General features: G+C 36.5%; 1 protein-coding gene across 2 annotated transcripts in view; it reads left to right on the top strand.

Annotated features, from left to right (window-relative positions):
- Positions 1 to 18560, top strand: part of rxrab (retinoid x receptor, alpha b) — a 42981-nt gene extending 24421 nt beyond the window's left edge. For both annotated transcript variants that reach the window (XM_027138459.2, XM_027138458.2), the window contains 8 exons: positions 5449 to 5599; positions 5681 to 5860; positions 8332 to 8501; positions 10771 to 10900; positions 12315 to 12447; positions 14093 to 14184; positions 14596 to 14701; positions 15529 to 18560. In XM_027138459.2, coding sequence (XP_026994260.1) covers positions 5449 to 5599; positions 5681 to 5860; positions 8332 to 8501; positions 10771 to 10900; positions 12315 to 12447; positions 14093 to 14184; positions 14596 to 14701; positions 15529 to 15676 — 1110 coding nt within the window. In that variant the 3' untranslated portion in view covers positions 15677 to 18560. The remainder of the gene's footprint in view (positions 1 to 5448; positions 5600 to 5680; positions 5861 to 8331; positions 8502 to 10770; positions 10901 to 12314; positions 12448 to 14092; positions 14185 to 14595; positions 14702 to 15528) is intronic.
- Positions 18561 to 19073: the final 513 nt, after the last annotated feature.

Genomic DNA, 19073 nt, shown 5'->3' with positions numbered 1-19073 from the left:
TTATATTTCACAATAACAAGTTTAGCCATATAATACATGTCTTGTTGCACAGTTATCATAAAGGACTTTGCCAGAAGCACTCGCTCATTAAGAGGAGGCCTTGCAGGGACGAGAGGAAGCCATTAGTTCTGTGTGCTGCCCCCGCATGGAGCTCCAACATGTTTGGCAGGCATGAAAACAATGAGTTGCTTCACCCTCCAACCTTGTCTCACCACAGAAGTTTCCTCTCAGAAAACTCTAAATTAGCCACTAAATCCAGAGGGGGTCTGCTTATTAAAATATAAGATATTGCCATTTGGGAATAGTTAGCAAAATGGGGGGATTCTTAGCAGAGCTTTCAGTTCCCTCCTTCAATACTCATTAGCACCATCAGAGCACTTGATGTGTGACTGGGGTGTCTCATCTGTGTTCGTATTGTGCCACATGGGTGCTGTGATCTTTATTGGCAGACTGAAAGTGCTTAGCAGAGGCCCAGAAGAGGCCTGACCAAAGGCCTAGCAGACGGGAAATGAGCCGCCCGTTAAAACCTGCTGCTCAGCCATGTGGTGTATGTCAGAATGAAACATTTTTAACACCTAGCCAGACCCACGTGTCTCACATACACACTGTACATACATCCTGTCGATAGCTTGCAAATATTCTGTTCTTCCAGGGGATAAAATGGATAACCGCATTCTGCCACAAAGTAATTTACACAATGTTTTGAAATATTTGGTTTGTTTTGTTTTTCATTCTGCTTTATCTGAGGATGTGGGCTGTGAGAATCCCATCACTGTTGATGTTCAAATGCTGTAAATCTCTCTTCATTACTCATTTCAAAAGATAAATGTTTATACATTTTTTATAGAAATATTTAGATCCCATACCAATCCTCAGATGGAGAAATTGTATCACAGCAGGTAGCATTACCTCCTGACAGCTTCAAGGTCCAATCCTGAGCTCAGGTTACGTTATGTGTATAGTTTGCCCTTGTCCCTGTGGGTTTCCTCTTGGGTTCCTGGTAGGAGGACATGCTGCTAGGTGGGTTGGTTATGATAAATTGCCCCTTCAAATTATCTTATACAATTCAAATTCAAATTTTAACAATAATAAACAATCATACACAGTATGGCATGTAGTGTAATGTTCGAAAGAATATAAGAGTGAAAGACTGTCATCATATAAAAGAAACCAAGATAAAGTCAAAATTCAAAAAAGTATTTAGAATGGAATTCAAAAATAAAATAAGATAAAATACAAACATAATATGAAATATATATATATATAATAAAAGTGTGAGGCTGTAGGAGGTCAAATACATTGACAAAAGCCGGGGGTAAATACATGTGAATACAGTAACTGATATGTTGTACTGTTGAATAAAGTGCAAATTGTGCATAAAGTCCAGAGTTCCTGCGATAGACTCCAGATCCACCATAACCTCAATTTACAGAAGCAGAATAAATGTATGAATCTATGTAGCTGTGCATGTATGTATTCGGTCCACTCTAAGCAGAAGTTCAAATCCAAATTTAAAAAAGAGTTTCATTAGTCCACAGGCTTTAAGTTTATATAACATATAAGTGTAGTTGTACCTCAAATCAATATGATGTCCTTTGTTCCATGTAAAAAAAAAAAAGACTTAATAGGGCCATCAGATTGTTTAAAGGCAACTATATAAGAGAGTAAACTGTAAAAACCTCAGAGCTTTCACATGGCCTGAATTTAAAGACTGATAATTCTTCTTATATTTTCCAGTAGCAAACCTATTTTAGAGAGTGAATTTAGAAATATTACTGATAAAACTGATAAAACTGATAAAATTATTCATTTGGTCTATATCTGGTCTATATAAACCAATGTATATACAGTAGGTCTAGATAGATAGCAGGATAGATAGATAGATAGATAGATAGATAGATAGATAGATAGATAGATAGATAGATAGATAGATAGATAGACAGACAGACAGACAGACAGACAGACAGACAGACAGAGAGAATATGTCCAGAACAAAGCTTTGACAGCACCATCTTTTAATAGTTATCAATATGACTATAGGTGGAAAGAGTGATCAGCAGGCCATATTGTCAGTTGAATCACAGATGGCCTCCTACAAGCATTTCATATTCAAGCACTACCAGATCCTCTGTACTCTACAGCACCTAATTATATGTTTAAAGTAGCTTTTCTAACGCCGGAGTTGCGGTGGATGTCACTTTTTATAACTAAATTACTAGTCGCTAAAACACTTTGCGCTAAATCACAAGTTTCTTAGCCAGAAATTGTCTGTTTCGTTGGTTTATGAGGTGGTAAAAAATGCACTTGTGTAACAAAATGAGCTTATTTGTTTCAAAGATTTATATTATGGAATAATGCAGTGACATTACCTTATAGCTAAAAAAATTCATCCTGGCTAAATATGAATCCTATCACTGTGTCCCCAAAAAAACACTGGAGAGCACACGAGTGAAAGGAGGGGGGCGGGAGTGGAAATGCCAGCACTGTCATAAATAAACGCAGTAATTGCATCATGCAATGTGATCTTTCTTTGTCCCACAAGCTTCATATCACATGCTTTCACCTGCATGACATTACATTTACATTTACAGCATTTGGCAGACGCCCTTATCCAGAGCGACGTACAAAAGTACATTAAACATATATACGTTTCTGGTTGAATTCTACAGTATCTCTGTTCCGATGTCTGTGTCAACACATCTACTTTCAAATAGACATCTTGTAAATAGACATTCTGGCAAGAAAAGGAATAAAAACCAGTAAAAACTGCATAGAACTGTATGGAACACCTTTATCGTGAAAAATGTATTCATATTCAGCTAGATGTTTTATTAAATATTTATTGAAATTAATATTTATGAAATAAAAGTTTCAGCACTCTCATACTTATCAAAATTTGCACATACGTTATTGGTAGGTTTCTTGTGCTTTTTATTTATAGTCTTGGTTAATGGTTCTTGTAATTTTTTCTGTGTTGTCAGTAGCAGTATTTCAGAGATTCTCTTGACACAGAACCCAAAGTGCAGGCTGAGTTGCATGTTCACCCAAAATAGGCCCAGAAGTGTGTGTGTGTGGGTGTGGGTGTGGGTGTGGGTGTGGGTGTGGGTGTGTGTGTGGGTCCAAGTATAACCACAACAAGGCAAAAAGAAAATAGCCACGTGTGTATAGTATACTATAGTTACAAGCAGGGAAACATGTAGGGTCTGTTGTGTGTTTATGTAGGGGCTATACAGTAACTGGACAGCAGTGAGGTTTTTTTTAATCTGAGATCAGTACGTGCGCACACACACACACACACACACACACACACACACACACACACACACACACACACACACGTATGTACTGTATATACATATATACAGTATATATCCAGCCTCTTATACCCCCTAGACTACAGCACTGTAGGTCTAGCTGTGTTTTCTAGCTGTGTTTTCACTTTGATGTTTCAAGAAAGTTGTATTATTATATTTCTCTGTATAAGATCCTCATGCGTGTTTGCAATTTTTGCATGCAGCAAAAATTGTCACTGAATTTGGATCAAAGACGTAACGAACTCAGGATGTAGAGGACTTTGTGAATGAGTGTATAAATGAGCGAGTGAGTGATTTTTTTTTATGATTCTTGAATCTATCACTTTATTGAATCTCCCATTTTACATGGCTGATATATTTAGTTCTAACAAAATGAACGTACCATTTTTGTATCAGTGTTGTAATAAGCGTTATGAGACAGATCACAGTATAACACATAGCAAAGGTGAGTACAAGTTTACAAGTGGATAATATGAGCAAAACACTAACTAAAAAACTTAAAAAACTGGTGTGATATGGATGTGGAATAGATTATTTTTGCTTAACCGCATGATCTGGAGTGTTTAAATCCGATTATACCACAGCAATTTGCCTGTGATTACAATGTTTAATTGTTTAACAAGTTAGTGCCAGTTATTATTTGTTTTAACAACAATCAGTCATCTGCTCTCCTACACTTATGCAGACACCCAATTTATAAATGTTAAATAAATTTTTATTCATCAACAATTATACTCATCAACAATTATACATTTTATTTTGTTCGACATTTATTTTAAATATGTTTGGAAGGTTATGAAGACAAGACCCTGTGCTTGAGTTGTTACTATAGAAACAGTAAGGTATTAAAATGAGCTGTTGTTTATTTTACACCTTCTGAATTGTCACATTCAAGAATTCAGTTGCATTGTGAGACAAATATTCTTACTGCACAGAAAGCAAAACACATTTGAATTCATATAAAAATATTTGTTCGTGTTTATTATGATTCTGCTTCAGAATATTGATTGAATGTCAGTTTCACAGCCTTAGGTTTTGTTAAAGTCTTTTTTGTTTCTAGTTAACCATTTTTTTCACCTGGCTGTGGATCTAATGATATTCTCAAATTATCATAATGATTCTGCCTTTAAGTTAAAAAAAAAGGTAAATTAAAATGTGAGTGAGAAAAATAGTTTGAGGCAGAGTACAGAGAGATCATGCATGAGATCATGTGTGTATTTGCATCAAACTTTACAATTGTGCTGGCAAAGATTTTAATTATTAGCTCCTTAAAAAGAACAAATAAGCAATAAATTAAAATGAGATTTGTGTTAGCCTATAACACTTAACACTATAATGTTAGACTAAAACATTCTGAATGAACAATGAAAGATAAAGGAAGAGAAATGTCATATTTGCTTGAGTATTTCTTGTACTGTAGGTGTGTGATCATACAGGAAAGATTACTTTATGGAAATAAAACACTGCCCATGAGAATCCTGCAGTTTTGGTTTATCCTTTGCGTGTCTGAATGAGGAGAATGGAGACTGAGTGTGAAAGATGAGAGAGTTTAAGATGGAGTTTCGGTTTCCAACAGAGTCGAGATCGCTCAGATTCCGGTTCTCTCATTTCAGGGTGAAGTGACTTCACAAAATATGGAAGGATGGATGAATGCAGTCTGTGTATTCTTGGATTCATTAAGAATCTAATGATTTTCAACAATGAAGTACCAAATGGATAGCAACACTGCAAACAATTACATCTTTGCAAGTGGAAATATCTTGTATTTGGTCAAATGAACCTAGCAATTTCTTTTTTGGGTGATTATAATAAATCAAACATAAGCTTTTTTCAAACTTGAAAAATTCTTGTTCAATTCGATTTATATGTATAGTGCTTTTAGCAATTCACATTGTCTCAAAGCAGCTTTAAAGAAGTGTAGAAACAGAAAAAAAAACATAAGTAAAAGAAAGAATAAATAAATAAATGTTAAGTTTGAAATTAAGTCACTATATATATCTAACATCCATCGCTAATTGGCAGACAATTTCTAAGCCTCCCTGTGTGTGTGTGTGTGTGTGTGTGTGTGTGTGTGTGTGTGTGTGTGTGTGTGTGTGTGTGTGTGTGTGTGTGTGTGTGTGTGTGTGTGTTTCAGCTCAGCTCCCCCATGACTTCAGTCAGCAGCCCGGAAGATGTCAAACCTCCTCTGGGCCTGAACGGTGTCATGAAGATTCCAGCTCAGCCGACAGGCACCTCTCTCTCTCTCACCAAACACATTTGTGCTATTTGTGGCGATCGATCTTCAGGTGAGACTTTGACATTTACATGTTAATGTTAACATTCTTTGCACCTTGGCAAGAGTAGTAAAGGATAAGCTGCTCTTTCAGGTAAACACTATGGCGTGTACAGCTGCGAAGGTTGCAAAGGCTTCTTCAAGCGCACAGTGAGGAAAGACCTGACTTATACCTGTCGAGACAACAAGGACTGTCCGATCGACAAACGTCAGCGCAACCGCTGCCAGTACTGCCGCTATCAGAAGTGTCTGGCCATGGGCATGAAGAGAGAAGGTGCGCTTTACTTTTTGTTGTATTTTGTTTGTATCACTTTTTCCACACAGCAGGATGATTTGTATTTTATTTCCTAATTAAAAGGAAAAGCGTGATGCTGCCCTGTGCACTGTGGGTTTGGTGTTTGTTTTGGTGATCTGCTTTTTTCCAGCAAGCATACCTTTTGGATTCTGTTGGAATTGGCCTTATCAACCATAACAAATTTTGTCACAGGCTTTGACACTTTCGTCTAGAGTCTCTTCCACATTGCCCAGACATGTGCAGAATATGAGAGAATGTTGTCACATGCAGGTAATAAGAACTTTCAGATATTCCCTCAGCTCTTTTAGCATTGCTCTAGGTCTCTACAAATATATATATATGGAGAGAGAGAGAGAGAGAGAGAGAGAGAGAGAGAGAGAGAGAGAGAGAGAGAGAGATTGCTATACATATTGTTTACAGATTTTTTCGGATTTTTTTTTTTTTACCACTAGCTTGTGTATTATTTAAATGGTTAATGATTTACTTGGAGCAAGTTTTCTTTTTTCTTTTTTTCAACTTGAACTCCGCTAGCTGTAAATGAAGAAACAATCTTGTGTGTTTGTCAAGGGGCAAGGTCTGAGCAGGTCTGTAGCTGGTTGTCTGCCATGCCCATCAAATTGCCTCTTTCTGTGAAAGTAGAAACTTTTTAGCCAGGTATTTCTGACCTTGTGTATTATTTGTTAGTCTTCGTCTGTCCAAATTCATCTCAGGAGAAAATGTTGAAAAATCCCCCATTCAAAATTGTACTTGACTCACATCAGTATATGTACAATACTGTATGTATTGATTGCAGATTTCATGTGTTTTGGAAGATATACTTCCTGCTCTGTTACAGAATGCCAACAAATCAGATTTGAGCTGCTTGCCTAAACAAAGCTCTTGGGTCTAATCTGAGGTCCACCTTCCTTTGAGTGTATTTGTGAGTGAATCTTGTGGTAGCATCAGAGCCCAAAATGTTGTTGGTAGGTGCTTGCATCTGGTGTCACCTTTCAGTAAAATCCTTTTAGCCAACACTGGGTGAATATTTATGTGGTTTCTGAAATTTCAGTCAGCTATCTGGGAATGGCATGTAAGACTAGTTGTAAGATTAGTTTGGTTTAATAAAAAAAAAAGCATGCACAAAAACAAAAACCCACTATCTCAAAAAATTAGAATATGGTGACATGCCAATCAGCTAATTAACACAAATCACCTACAAAGGTTTCATGAGCCATGAAAATGGTCTCTCAATTTGGTTCACTAGGCTACACAATTACGGGGAAGGCCGCTGATCTGACAGTTGTCCAGAAGACAATCATTGACACCCTTTACAAGGAGAGTAAGCCACAAACATTCAATGCTAAAGAAGCTGGCTGTTCACAGAGTGCTGTATCCAAGCATGTTAACAGAAAGTTGAGTGGAAGGAAAAAGTGTGGAAGAAAAAGATGCACAACCAACCGAGAGAACTTCAGCCTTGAGTGGCTAGTCAAGCAAAATTGATTCAAGAATTTGGGTGAACTTCAGAAAGAATGGACTGAGGCTGGGGTTAAGGCATCAGGAACCACCACACACAGATGTTTCAAGGAATTTGGCTATAGTTGCTGTATTCCTCTTGTTAAGCCACTGAACCACAGACAGCATCAGAGGTATCTTACCTGGACTAAGGAAAAGAAGAACTAGACTGTTGTACTGAATTGAGTTGAATTGCTGAAATAAATGAACCTTTCCACGATTTATTTATTGAGATGCACCTTTATAGATGTGGAAATCTGTAGCCAGGGAGCAAAGTGAAAACAGCTGTATGTGTATGTGGGTGTTTGTCTGTATGCATTTCTCTGTGAGTTCTAATGTTATTGTGAATACATCACATTCAGTGCCCTCAAGAATGATCAATGTCCATCATTAAATGGAGATTACATCATTACATGTAAATAATTACATGTAAATAATTATCTTTTGTTTTTGCTAAAAAATATAATTAGAACCAATATTTCAATAAAAAATATGTGCATATAATTGTTAAAATAAGTTGTTGATATCCGACAGGAACATTTTAAATAAATACATATAAGATATTAAGTATTTCTATGTTCAATACTTTAGGCTGACTCGGTGCTTTTATTGTCTCTAGCGAGAAATACAATGTGTATTGAAATTGAAAAACGTTTTAAATTAAAATGTTTTCCTACAAGGAAAAACATGCTAATATTTAAATATAATGTCCATGTATGTTTTACGCTCAAAGTATAGTGTTTTATTTTCACAAATGGTGCCAGTAATACCTTAGTGTGGTGTACTTTGTGAGTAAATGTGTATGTATGATATGTATTCCCCAGATCCACATAATGCATATAAATGTGTGTGTGTGTGTGTGTGTGTGTGTGTGTGTGTGTGTGTGTGTGTGTGTGTGTGTGTGTGTGTGTGTGTGTGTGTGTGTGTGTGTGTGTGTTTGTGTGTACGCACGCCTCCAGCTGTTCAGGAGGAGCGTCAGCGGGCGAAAGAAAAGAGTGAAGCTGAAATGGAGCTGGCGGGCTGTGCCAGCGAAGACATGCCAGTGGAGAAGATTCTGGAAGCAGAGCTGGCAGTGGAGCCCAAAACTGAAACCTATGTGGAAGGCAGCATTGGTGCAGCTGCCAACTCTGTAAGACAGCTCTCTTTTTCTCTGCCTCTCTCAAACATACACTCTCCAAATTATACTGTCACACTGAAATAAAATATAGATTTAATATTTTAGAAATGATGGAGGTGTGTTTTGTAGACTCTGGTTACAATGTCCACTTGTACATTATAATGCATCCCAGCAGATCAAGTAAATAACACTGATTATGCACTGATTATTTCATTACACCTGTCAAAAAGCTCTGTGTAATTTTGGGCCAAACTGTTATGGCTAGATGACTAGGACATTCCAGGTTTGCACTGGTTAGGTCCTACCAAATCTGGTCCATGGAAGTACAACTAGTGAACTGGAGACAGAGTCAGCCAAATCCTCATTGATGCACATAAGGAGTGATTGCAAGCTCATTTGGTCTGATCCCACAAAAGCTACTGTACCACAAATTGATTTAAAGCTGTCTATGAGAGAAAGGTGTCAGAATACACAGTGCATCTCAGCTTGTAGTGTCTGGAGCTGTGTATCTACAATCAGTCAGAGTGTCCATGCTGATCCCTGTCCACCACCAAAAGCAAAGGTCATGAGAGCAAATCCCAGGACTTTTAAGCTGCGCTTGAGCAAGACCCTCAATTTTACTTAGCTGTATAAATGAGATAAATGCAAGGTGATGTTTATAAGGGCAACGTGACAAATGCTGTATATGTAAATGAGTCTAACCTCTAAAAAAACAAGGCCATCTATTTGTTATGATCTGTCAGTGCATTGCTTGTTTAAACCTGCAGAGTGAAGTTACATGCTGTTCCCACATGCTGAGCTTTGTGTGTCCCAGAGGCTGATAGCAGTGAGCTAGCTTAAAGAAAATTGCCTTGATGAAAGGCAAAATATTTTCTCTAATATTCGCAGCTCTCTGTTAAGCCATATCAGGAATATACGGGCAGGACTTTTTGCTGTGCTTATTTTGCATGAGCTTGAAATTTCCTGTCAAATTGAACCAACAGCTTTAATGAAAATTATTGCAAATTACAGATGAGTAGCTCAGTATATTTTTTTCATTGAACTCAGTGAGAAAAAAAACAGACACTATACGAATCATAGAACTAATATTTTAAAAATGCAAAAATTGCTAACGTTTGCTCTTTTCAGTCCTTTCCATTCTCTACAACTCACAATGTTTTAAGTGTAAATGTTTTGCTTTTATGTATACAGAAGTGAGTACACCCCTCACATTGTAGTAAATATTTTATATGTGACAACACTGAAGAAATGACACTTTTCTATAATGTAAAGTAGTGAGTGTACAGCTTGTATAACAGTGTAAATTTGTTGTCCCCTCAAAATAACTCAACACACAGCCATTAATGTCTACACCTCTGGCCACAAAAGTGAGTACACCCCTAAGTAAAAATGACCAAATTGGGCTTAAAGTGTCAATATTTTGTGTGGCCACCATTATTTTCCAACACTGCCTTAACCCTCTTGGGCATGGAGTTCACCAGAGCATCACAGGTTGCCACTGGAGTCCTCTTCCACGAATGACATCACAGAGCTTAAACCTTCAGTTTAAAGAGGATGCCCAACAGATGCTCAGTAGGGTGGAGACATGCTTGTCCAGTCTATCACCTTTACCCTCTTTAGTCTTGGAGGTGTGTTTGGGGTTGTTATCATGTTGGAAGAATGCCCTGTGGGACAGTCTCTGAAGGGAGGGGATCATGCTCTGCTTCAGTATGTCGGTACCTGTTGGCATTCATGGTTCCCTCATTGAATTGTAGCTCCCCAGTGCCAGCAGCACTCATGCAGCCCAGCCCATGACACTCCCACCACCATGCTTGCCTGTAGGCAAGACACACTTGTCTTTGTACTTCTTACCTGGTTGCCACCACACTGGCTTGACACCATCTGGACCAAATAGGTTTATCTTGGTCTCATCCGACCAAGGTTTTGAAGGTTTTAACCTTCAAAAGTAAACTCAACACAAGTTCAGACTCTTGAAGGTTCATCCCAGGTGTCTTATAGTGAGGATTAAATGAAATCCTCTGCTGCTTGAATTCCCCTCCTGACTGTTTAGTATTCCACTAACTCTGTGCTTCATTGACTAATTTGTGTTTTCCTTTCTGTCATATTGTTCTCATTTCACTGAGTTACTTAGACGTGATTCAAACATTCAGCATTTTTGGGGATAGAACTTCCCAGGAAACACAATATAGTTTGAAAAAAATTCTGATTTTTAACTCATTGCTGCAACAGCATATTTATTAAAATAAAGCTAACTTTTCTTACTCTGTCTCTTTCTCTGCAGCCCAACGACCCTGTTACAAACATTTGCCAAGCTGCTGATAAGCAGCTCTTCACATTAGTGGAATGGGCAAAGAGGATACCACACTTTTCTGACCTGCCTTTAGATGACCAGGTTATTCTTTTACGAGCAGGTACCATATAATCTCACAAAAATAAGCTGCTTTTGATTTTTAATGAAGAAATTCCATCTTTTACTTGTTTGTGACTTCATATTGTACTGTATATGACATACAGTAGATGTCCTAGTCTTTTTACTAGGCTGGTTACTAACAGATCAATGTTTGTAAGAAAGCAATCACAAGATTGAGATGAACATATAAGTTCAATGAACCATATAATTCTATGAAACATGAAGATCTGAATCATCACTTTGAAAAATTTGAGAAATATAATGCAAATAAGATGTTTGATGCAAATGTGCATGTACTGTAAGTGTATTAAATATAGTAAAAATCCATTATTGTGATTATGGTGTACTGAATGATCTTAATGCAGGTAATAATAACTGTTGATGGAGCAAAGGTGTTTATTTGTTCTTCACTCTTTGTGCATTTGTTCTTTATGTGTTCCACGAGCACACCGTTCCATTACAGAAAGACAAACCCACAATGGTCACTGAAATAACTTAAAACTGATAAAAGTAATAATAAATAAACATTTACTGAAAACTGATACCAAACAGCAAAGTGACGTCTTTTCACGTTTTAAATAGGCAAACTGACAGATTACTGTCACATACAGAAGACAACAGAAGCGGAGATTCGTAAAAATAACAGTTTATTGAACTTGGGTGGTGAAAATAAGGTAAATGATGGAGCGATAGCGCAGACGTTGTTCCCACACACACACGGGTCACTGGATACAGGACCGCACGAATAAGCTTCTCGGGTAAAAGAGTCGGGTTAGTAGACACAGCATGCGAAAGCAGCTAGCGTGTACGAGACCGGACAAGGTGTGTGTGTGTGTAAGTGTCTTTTATAAGTGGCGGTAATGACGGGTGCCAGGTGACGGTGATTAGTACTCAGGTGATGTGGATCTGGTTTGCAGAGTGAGGGGAGAACCTGGCGATTCCGTGACAATTACAAGTTTGAAGACACCTATGATGCTAAATACAGTACAGGACACATATAGTTTAAAATTTTCAAATTATTTTTTCAACGGGTTCCATCATTTTTCATTAATTTCTTTTTTTAAATGCTTCTGATGTATCACAATTCAAAAACCATGTCTGATTTTATTAGTCAATGTTCAGTAAATTTTTATTTCATATTACTTATGTCAGTTATAAATTATTTCAGTGACCATTGTGGGTTTTCCTTTCTTTAATGGAATGGTACCAACAATATTGTCCATATGTATATGGGCGCATTTAGACTTGATCTGTCTTTGACACACAAAGCGATTCCAAGTTTTGTTTACTTTCTTGACAAAAACTTATGGCTGCCTCAGATGGCCACCAGTGTGTATCTTCTTCATTCTGCATTTTGCTTATGTTTCTATTCAGATACTCTATTGAAGTCTGCTCCTTCTCTTGATCTCTCACAGGGTGGAACGAGCTCCTCATCGCTTCTTTTTCACACCGCTCGATAAGTGTGAAAGATGGCATATTGTTAGCAACAGGCCTCCATGTCCATAGAAACAGTGCGCATAGCGCCGGAGTAGGTGCCATTTTTGATAGGTGAGTGTCAGCTGCCTTGACAGGTCTTTGCTGTAGAAACTTAGTTGTGTGTTGGTTTAGTTCATGAGCTTGTTGTGTAGCGGTTTAGTGCTTTAGTAGTGTTTTATAGAGTATTAGTGATTAAGGCTTATATACCTCATTATTTAAACATTAGTTATGAGTGAAGCATTCTAGATTAATAATCCAAATGTCCACACCGATAAATATAATCACCTTATTTAACATGTAGATGTTTGTTAACTGGAAAAATTCCATTTTTCATTTAATTACATTTTTATTCAAATAAGGCTTGCTCTGGTTAATTAAGCATAAATTAGTATACAAAATAAAGAAAAAAATCAAGTGTTCTGATGTTAGAATTAAAACATCAGTGAAAATAAAGAATTGTATTATTGTTATTAATGATTAAACAAGAACATGTTTTGTGTTATTTTTGTGGTCTAAAAATCTTAACATAATTACAAACTCAATATTTTAAACACTTCCTCTGTAGTATCTTTCTATTTAGGATTAGGATTAAGGATGTGGAACTTGGGTCTTAGGAGAATGCAAGTCTACTGAAGCTGAGATTTTGGTTCTGAATATAGAAAAAATGCAAAAATATGTTGGTTTCATGTGTTTCCATTCCACAAAATACATGCTGTAGATGACATTTACCTGAAAATCTGTTAAATGATTGACATGACAAAACCTGTCATCTTCCCAAATTTTGACCACCTTGACCACCTTTAAAAAATGATGTCAGATTTCTAATAATGTAATGTAATGTGATTAGCAACTTGCTACTTGTCCGTTCACTGACTAAGCAGTCTATTACATGATTTTGTTTAAAATAAGAACATGTTGCATTATTCACACTGTCACTATGTATCTTATGTAGGCTACATGTGAAATATTTAAAAGCAACATTCGCTATTCATGTCAGAGCCAAATCATCATATTCTGTCATGTAAAACTGTAAAATGTTGTAAAATGATATTTTGCAAACAACCTTAAAAACACTGGCAAGCTCTGTCTCCCTGGTTAGAAATGGTAATTAGTGCCCTAAATTAATTTGTACGTAACATTTCAGGTTATTAGCACTTAAACTATATTCGATCTAAAAGTCCAATATCTAATCAAATCTAAAAGAACATAAAAGTAGCCTAAAAGATCTCAGACACCAACAAATTGTGAATTTTTACAATTTTACACTGCCTGTTCTCTGCTGATTAAAAAGGCCATGTTGTTTAAGAGGTTAAAAAGCCCTGTTCTGAGATATCAGACCAGAATCCTAGGACCAATAGATTTACAACTACCATAGAGCATCTTCTGTGGGGTTTTTTTTTTTAAATGACTCTCCTAAGAATGTTACTCAGTATCTTTCTTGATTGATAGCACTTTTACATTAGGCCACATGGAAGCGTTATGTAGGTATGAGATCATGTTTCACCCTTGTTAATTAAATGTCCAGTCAGTTTAGTGCAAAAAAAGCCATTGTATTTACCTTAATGGTTTTGATACAGCTAAGGAGTGATGAGTCATCTTGATGTCATTCAGCATGAGTCATTTTTCTCAGCATTTATGAAAGCAAAATCATCAGTAAAACTGGAAAGGCTGCTATTGCGAAGTTACACCGAGTTTTATTTGATTTTTATTGGAACAGAGTGCTGACCGAGCTGGTGTCTAAGATGCGAGACATGCAGATGGACAAGTCTGAGCTTGGATGCCTGAGAGCTATTGTTCTTTTCAATCCAGGTACAGAAACACACATACTTACACACATGTGATCACTAGATATTACCTGTTTAAATGGAAATCTATAGTTAATTGTTGTTGTTTTTCTGTATCCGGTGCCTAGAAACCAAATTTGAGAAAATTATAGTGAATTAAATGTAATATAGTGAATCACCTTCTTAATCTGATACATAAAAGCTAAACACTTGATCTTACATCCATGATCTTATTTAACAGTGTATTCTGCTGTTCTAAATGATCAGAGATTTATAACACAAAAGAAAATTACATCTTCCTTTCACAACTAAATCTCTTACCTCGTGCAAAATAAAACAAAATATGCTTTTAACATGACATCACAGATGTTAGCCAACTAATTCCTGAAATATGCCATAACATATGTTATCATTTCTAACTCTCCTCTACATGTAGACTCTAAAGGCCTGTCTAACCCAACAGAGGTGGAGTCACTTAGAGAGAGAGTATATGCTTCACTGGAGGCCTACTGTAAACAGAAATACCCCGATCAGCCTGGGAGGTAACTTTACGCAAACCTGTTTCTCTGGTGTACAGTAGGAAACTATTTCAGAGTTTCTTTTTTGGCTGTTTATTGAATGTTCTGTATTAGGGATTGAACATGTTTAGATATTTGTGTAAAAGCTAATGCAATTCTGAAACTAAAAAAGATTATAAGGGTTTTTTTTTTTCTTCTATCCTTCTTTGATTACTTACTTAAGGGTGCTTTCACACTGATTAGTCCATCATTTTGCATTACACATTACAAAACAGACCAAAAAGCAAAAGCCTACAGTATCCGTAGGGCTGAAACTCATAAAACCTTCCATTGCTTAGAAAAAAGCAATGTCAAAAAAGTTAAATTGAACCTTTGCTAAATACATAGAATAGGAATCACAAGAGAAATTGTAAAATAACACACAGAGAAAAAGAGCTGGCACTAAATAATTGATTAGACAATTATATAATAGCTAACATTTTGAGTCATATCCAGCTTTCGTTTTCTCTGCCTTTCAGTCCACATGACTCTGTGTGTGCACAATTTAGTTCAGTAGCCCAAACCCAAAACAAATAGCATGTGTAGTTCACGTAGTGCAGTCGAGTTGATTTAGGGGTGAATTGCTTTCTCGCTACAAAGAAACTTCTCTTCAGGTCACTTAGAACCAAGACCGAAACTAAGTCTCTAGGGCTAAGTGCGATAACTGTCTTGTCACCTGCCGAAAGCACACGGTTTTTATTCAAATGGTATAAAGATTGCATATTTGATAGCACCTCAAAGAAGTAACAATTGAAAGAGACTTTCTAAGCTATGTGTATCATAACATCTTTCTCTTTACATGTTTTGAGCAGATTTGCTAAACTGCTTCTCCGACTGCCTGCTTTGCGTTCCATCGGGCTGAAGTGTCTGGAGCACCTCTTTTTCTTCAAACTCATTGGAGACACACCCATTGACACTTTTCTAATGGAAATGCTAGAGGCACCACACCAAATGACATAATGGAGCAGTGCCTTAACTCGCCCATGACAATGTCAGTCAGAATCTCTGTAAAGAACACTGCAGTCTCATGCACACTTCAGAAGGCCATAATGAGATGTGTCTCAGTGACACCTGCTTTATCTGTGAAAACGTCTTATCTTGGAATCCAGGAGACAAACAAATTAGTTTTGGTGCTTGATCATTGGAATTTGTAAGTCCATGTAATTACACAATGACCATTCACTATTGATTAATTCATAAGAAGGATGGATAAAGAGAGTCATAACCGGTATGCTTGGGTGGAAATCTGATTGCACGGATTTTAGCAGATTTTGTGGTCAATAATTTCTTAAATACTCTGCCTCACGGATACCTACCTCTGCAGTCTACTCTGTTAACAATGGATGCAAAATTCTGCAGTACCTCATACACACCCTTCTGCTCCACAGGACTCCTTTTTCTGACACCTCATCACTGCCTTTATTATGGACTGTACTTTAAGTACTTTAACATGCAACATTAATTTTCCAATGTTTTTGCAATTTTTTTTGTACTTCGAAATTCACTGATGAGAGAAAGTTGTATAAGAAATGTTTGTATTTGCAGCACTTAACTGATTTTATTTTATATTAGCAAGGTGCCAGCAGTTGTTCTCTGCAAAGAGAAGTTTTGTTTGGCTGTAGCAGAGACGTATCAATGACGGAATGGTCTAAAATGAAAATCAGGTGTACTCTTTGCCTGAAGTTTAATAATAGGAAAAAAGCAATGATTTGTTCTTTGTTGTTCGTGTAAAATTTTTGATATTTGATTGGCAATAGTTTTGCCTTTATAATTCATCTCGTTATTGTATGAAGCATTTACAGATTTTAAGATTTTCATTTAAATGTCATGCGATGATTCCCAGCAAATCAGCATTTGTGCTTAGAAATATGCAATTAGGCTACGTTCACATTAAAAGGCTGAAGGGCACAAGTCCAATTTTTGTTGCCTAAATGAGAAGTTGTCTCAATTCAGATTCAGGACACTACTATAAACAGTTCTAGATAGATAGCCATGTAATCATATGAGAATGTAGGCAACCCCAGTCTAGGCATATTCACACAGTGCTAAATAGGAGAAACTAATGACAGTAATAGCTGAAAAAAAAAATCGAAAGCTCTGCTTTATTTTCAGTTAGTCAAATGATTTCTGCATAGATTTCAGTCTGTCGCCAGTTCAGATCCATGTAATGACAGATTGTGCTGCAAATTCATTACTACAGTGTCTCATACATGTTTGTTGTTGACATGTGGATCATGCATGCAATATTATTCATTTAAGAACATGCTTAATTAAGTCATTACATGGCAGAGGTATGAGGTCACAATTGTGGCCTGTCAAGGCAGAAAGAGAGACGTTATTCTGCCACCTGGTGTTCACAGGTGATGCTACAGGTTTTACAATTTAATATTACAAACCAGAGCAAAAATATTTTAAAATGGAATGAAAAAGACTTGTAATGTGAACATAGCCTCTGTTAAGAGAATCCAGATGATGGTCTGGCCTCAGGGACGTGGAAAGTTTGGGCTTACTCTGCCACCTGGTGTCTCACAGGTGATACTACAGTTCAACATTATGCTGTACAGTAATCTGAGGAATCCTTCATTATTTGTCAGTGTTCAGACTTGGCAAGCATTGCAAAATAACCAGACCTCAGGCTTTGTAAAACACTTTTTATATCATAGGTAATTAGTCAAACACATTGTGCAATTAATTTCTGTATTATAAGCAAACATATATTCTTGTGATGTCTGCTAAAAGGAAAAACTTGCAAGCTGAGCCAGGCTGAACTAAACAGTGTTCTTATATAGTAAATATACAGTTGAGGTTATTATTATTATTATTATTATTATTATTATTATTATCACATATTTTCATATTCACTGACCGCTATTTCAGTTGTCAAATATTTAACTCAATGAGAGCAGAAGCTACACTCAGGCACATACATGGTTTACATGCAGATTCTTCACATTAAAATCACAACATCCTAACAGTCGTGAAATGCTTACGATTTATCCTTTATCATCTTGCCTAAAGCCCTTCTCACCTGTAGCCTGAATCCAGGTTTAAAACAGTGTCTGGGCATAAAAACCAGCATTAAGTCATAGGAAGAACAAAATAACTCTTCTTTTATTGGAACAGAATCCAAGCCAAAACTCTAAAAGGCCATAATCTAGAATAATCCTGGTTGCTGTGCCTCATGGAAGATAAACAGGGTTTAGCAGACCAACAGAGACAGCTGATATACTTTCCCAATGATAAGTAAATTTTTGGCAAACCATAAAAAGAGTTTGGTTTAAAGAAAAATATCTATTTTTGTATTGTAATTATCCATGTGTTCCAGGTATTTACATAATTCTGTCGAATGTTGCATACATTACTTGTATACATGTTGATTTGTAAATTGAATGGGTCTTACCCACGGAACAGATTGCTGTAAAAAGAAATTTTCCCAGTTCTTTTATTATTGTTGTTGTTGTTGCTGCTGTTTTTAGCATCATATGAAGCATTTGGCTTCACCTGGAAACTGCAAAACTTCATATTTATATATCAGTACAATGAGAATAGGTTCATTGTTTGTTGTCCTATCATACCGTGTTTATTGTTCAAAAAGACAATTAAATGCTCAGTTTTGAAAGTTACTTTCCTTAGTGCATGACAACTATTAACCAGTTACAGACTTATTTGAAGACAGCAAAAGTAAAAGTGTTTGTATATTTTTCACCATTAACATAGAAATACATTTGCAGTATTATTTACAGACATCACAGTCAAGGCAATTTGCCTGTTCAATATTTAAACAGCAGTGTACAATACAGACACTGGCAATTGTGTGAAAACATAAATAAATCAAAAATGAAAAAGATGGTGGTAGTCCCCTAATCAAGTCTTTAATAGGCAAACAAGGCTTTCAAGAGGAAGTAAGTCAGAGAAGATTTACAACATATTCCAAATAAAATAAATAATTTTTCAAAGAAAGAAAGAGAAAGAAAAGAAAGAAACCATAAACCAAAATGAAATGTTTTAGCAAGATTTTTAGCCACCACAAGCCACCAGAACAGCTTCGTTATTTCGGACCTCTTTGCCTAGATAGTACAGGACTCTTGAAATGTACTTTAGGAATCTGCATATTTTCATCGCTCTCTTGTCGTACGGATGGGATATATGGGACAATGAGTCTACTTGCCCTATGGATCTGCTATTAAAGACCAATCCACTCAGGATAAAAATGTGTTATTACAAGCTTAAGCTGCTCAGTCCAAACAATTTTATATTGATAGGCAGTGACAGTTCCTAAGGTACAAGTGAACCCAAAACAACACAAAAATGCCTCCACATTATAACAGAACCCCTGAATTTTAAATTAATTTGTCAA

This window comes from Tachysurus fulvidraco, chromosome 9 (genome assembly GCF_022655615.1).
Source record: "Tachysurus fulvidraco isolate hzauxx_2018 chromosome 9, HZAU_PFXX_2.0, whole genome shotgun sequence".
Lineage (NCBI taxonomy): Eukaryota > Metazoa > Chordata > Actinopteri > Siluriformes > Bagridae > Tachysurus > Tachysurus fulvidraco.
Note: the sequence above shows the minus strand (reverse complement) of the source record. Positions and strands in the feature narration are given on the sequence as shown.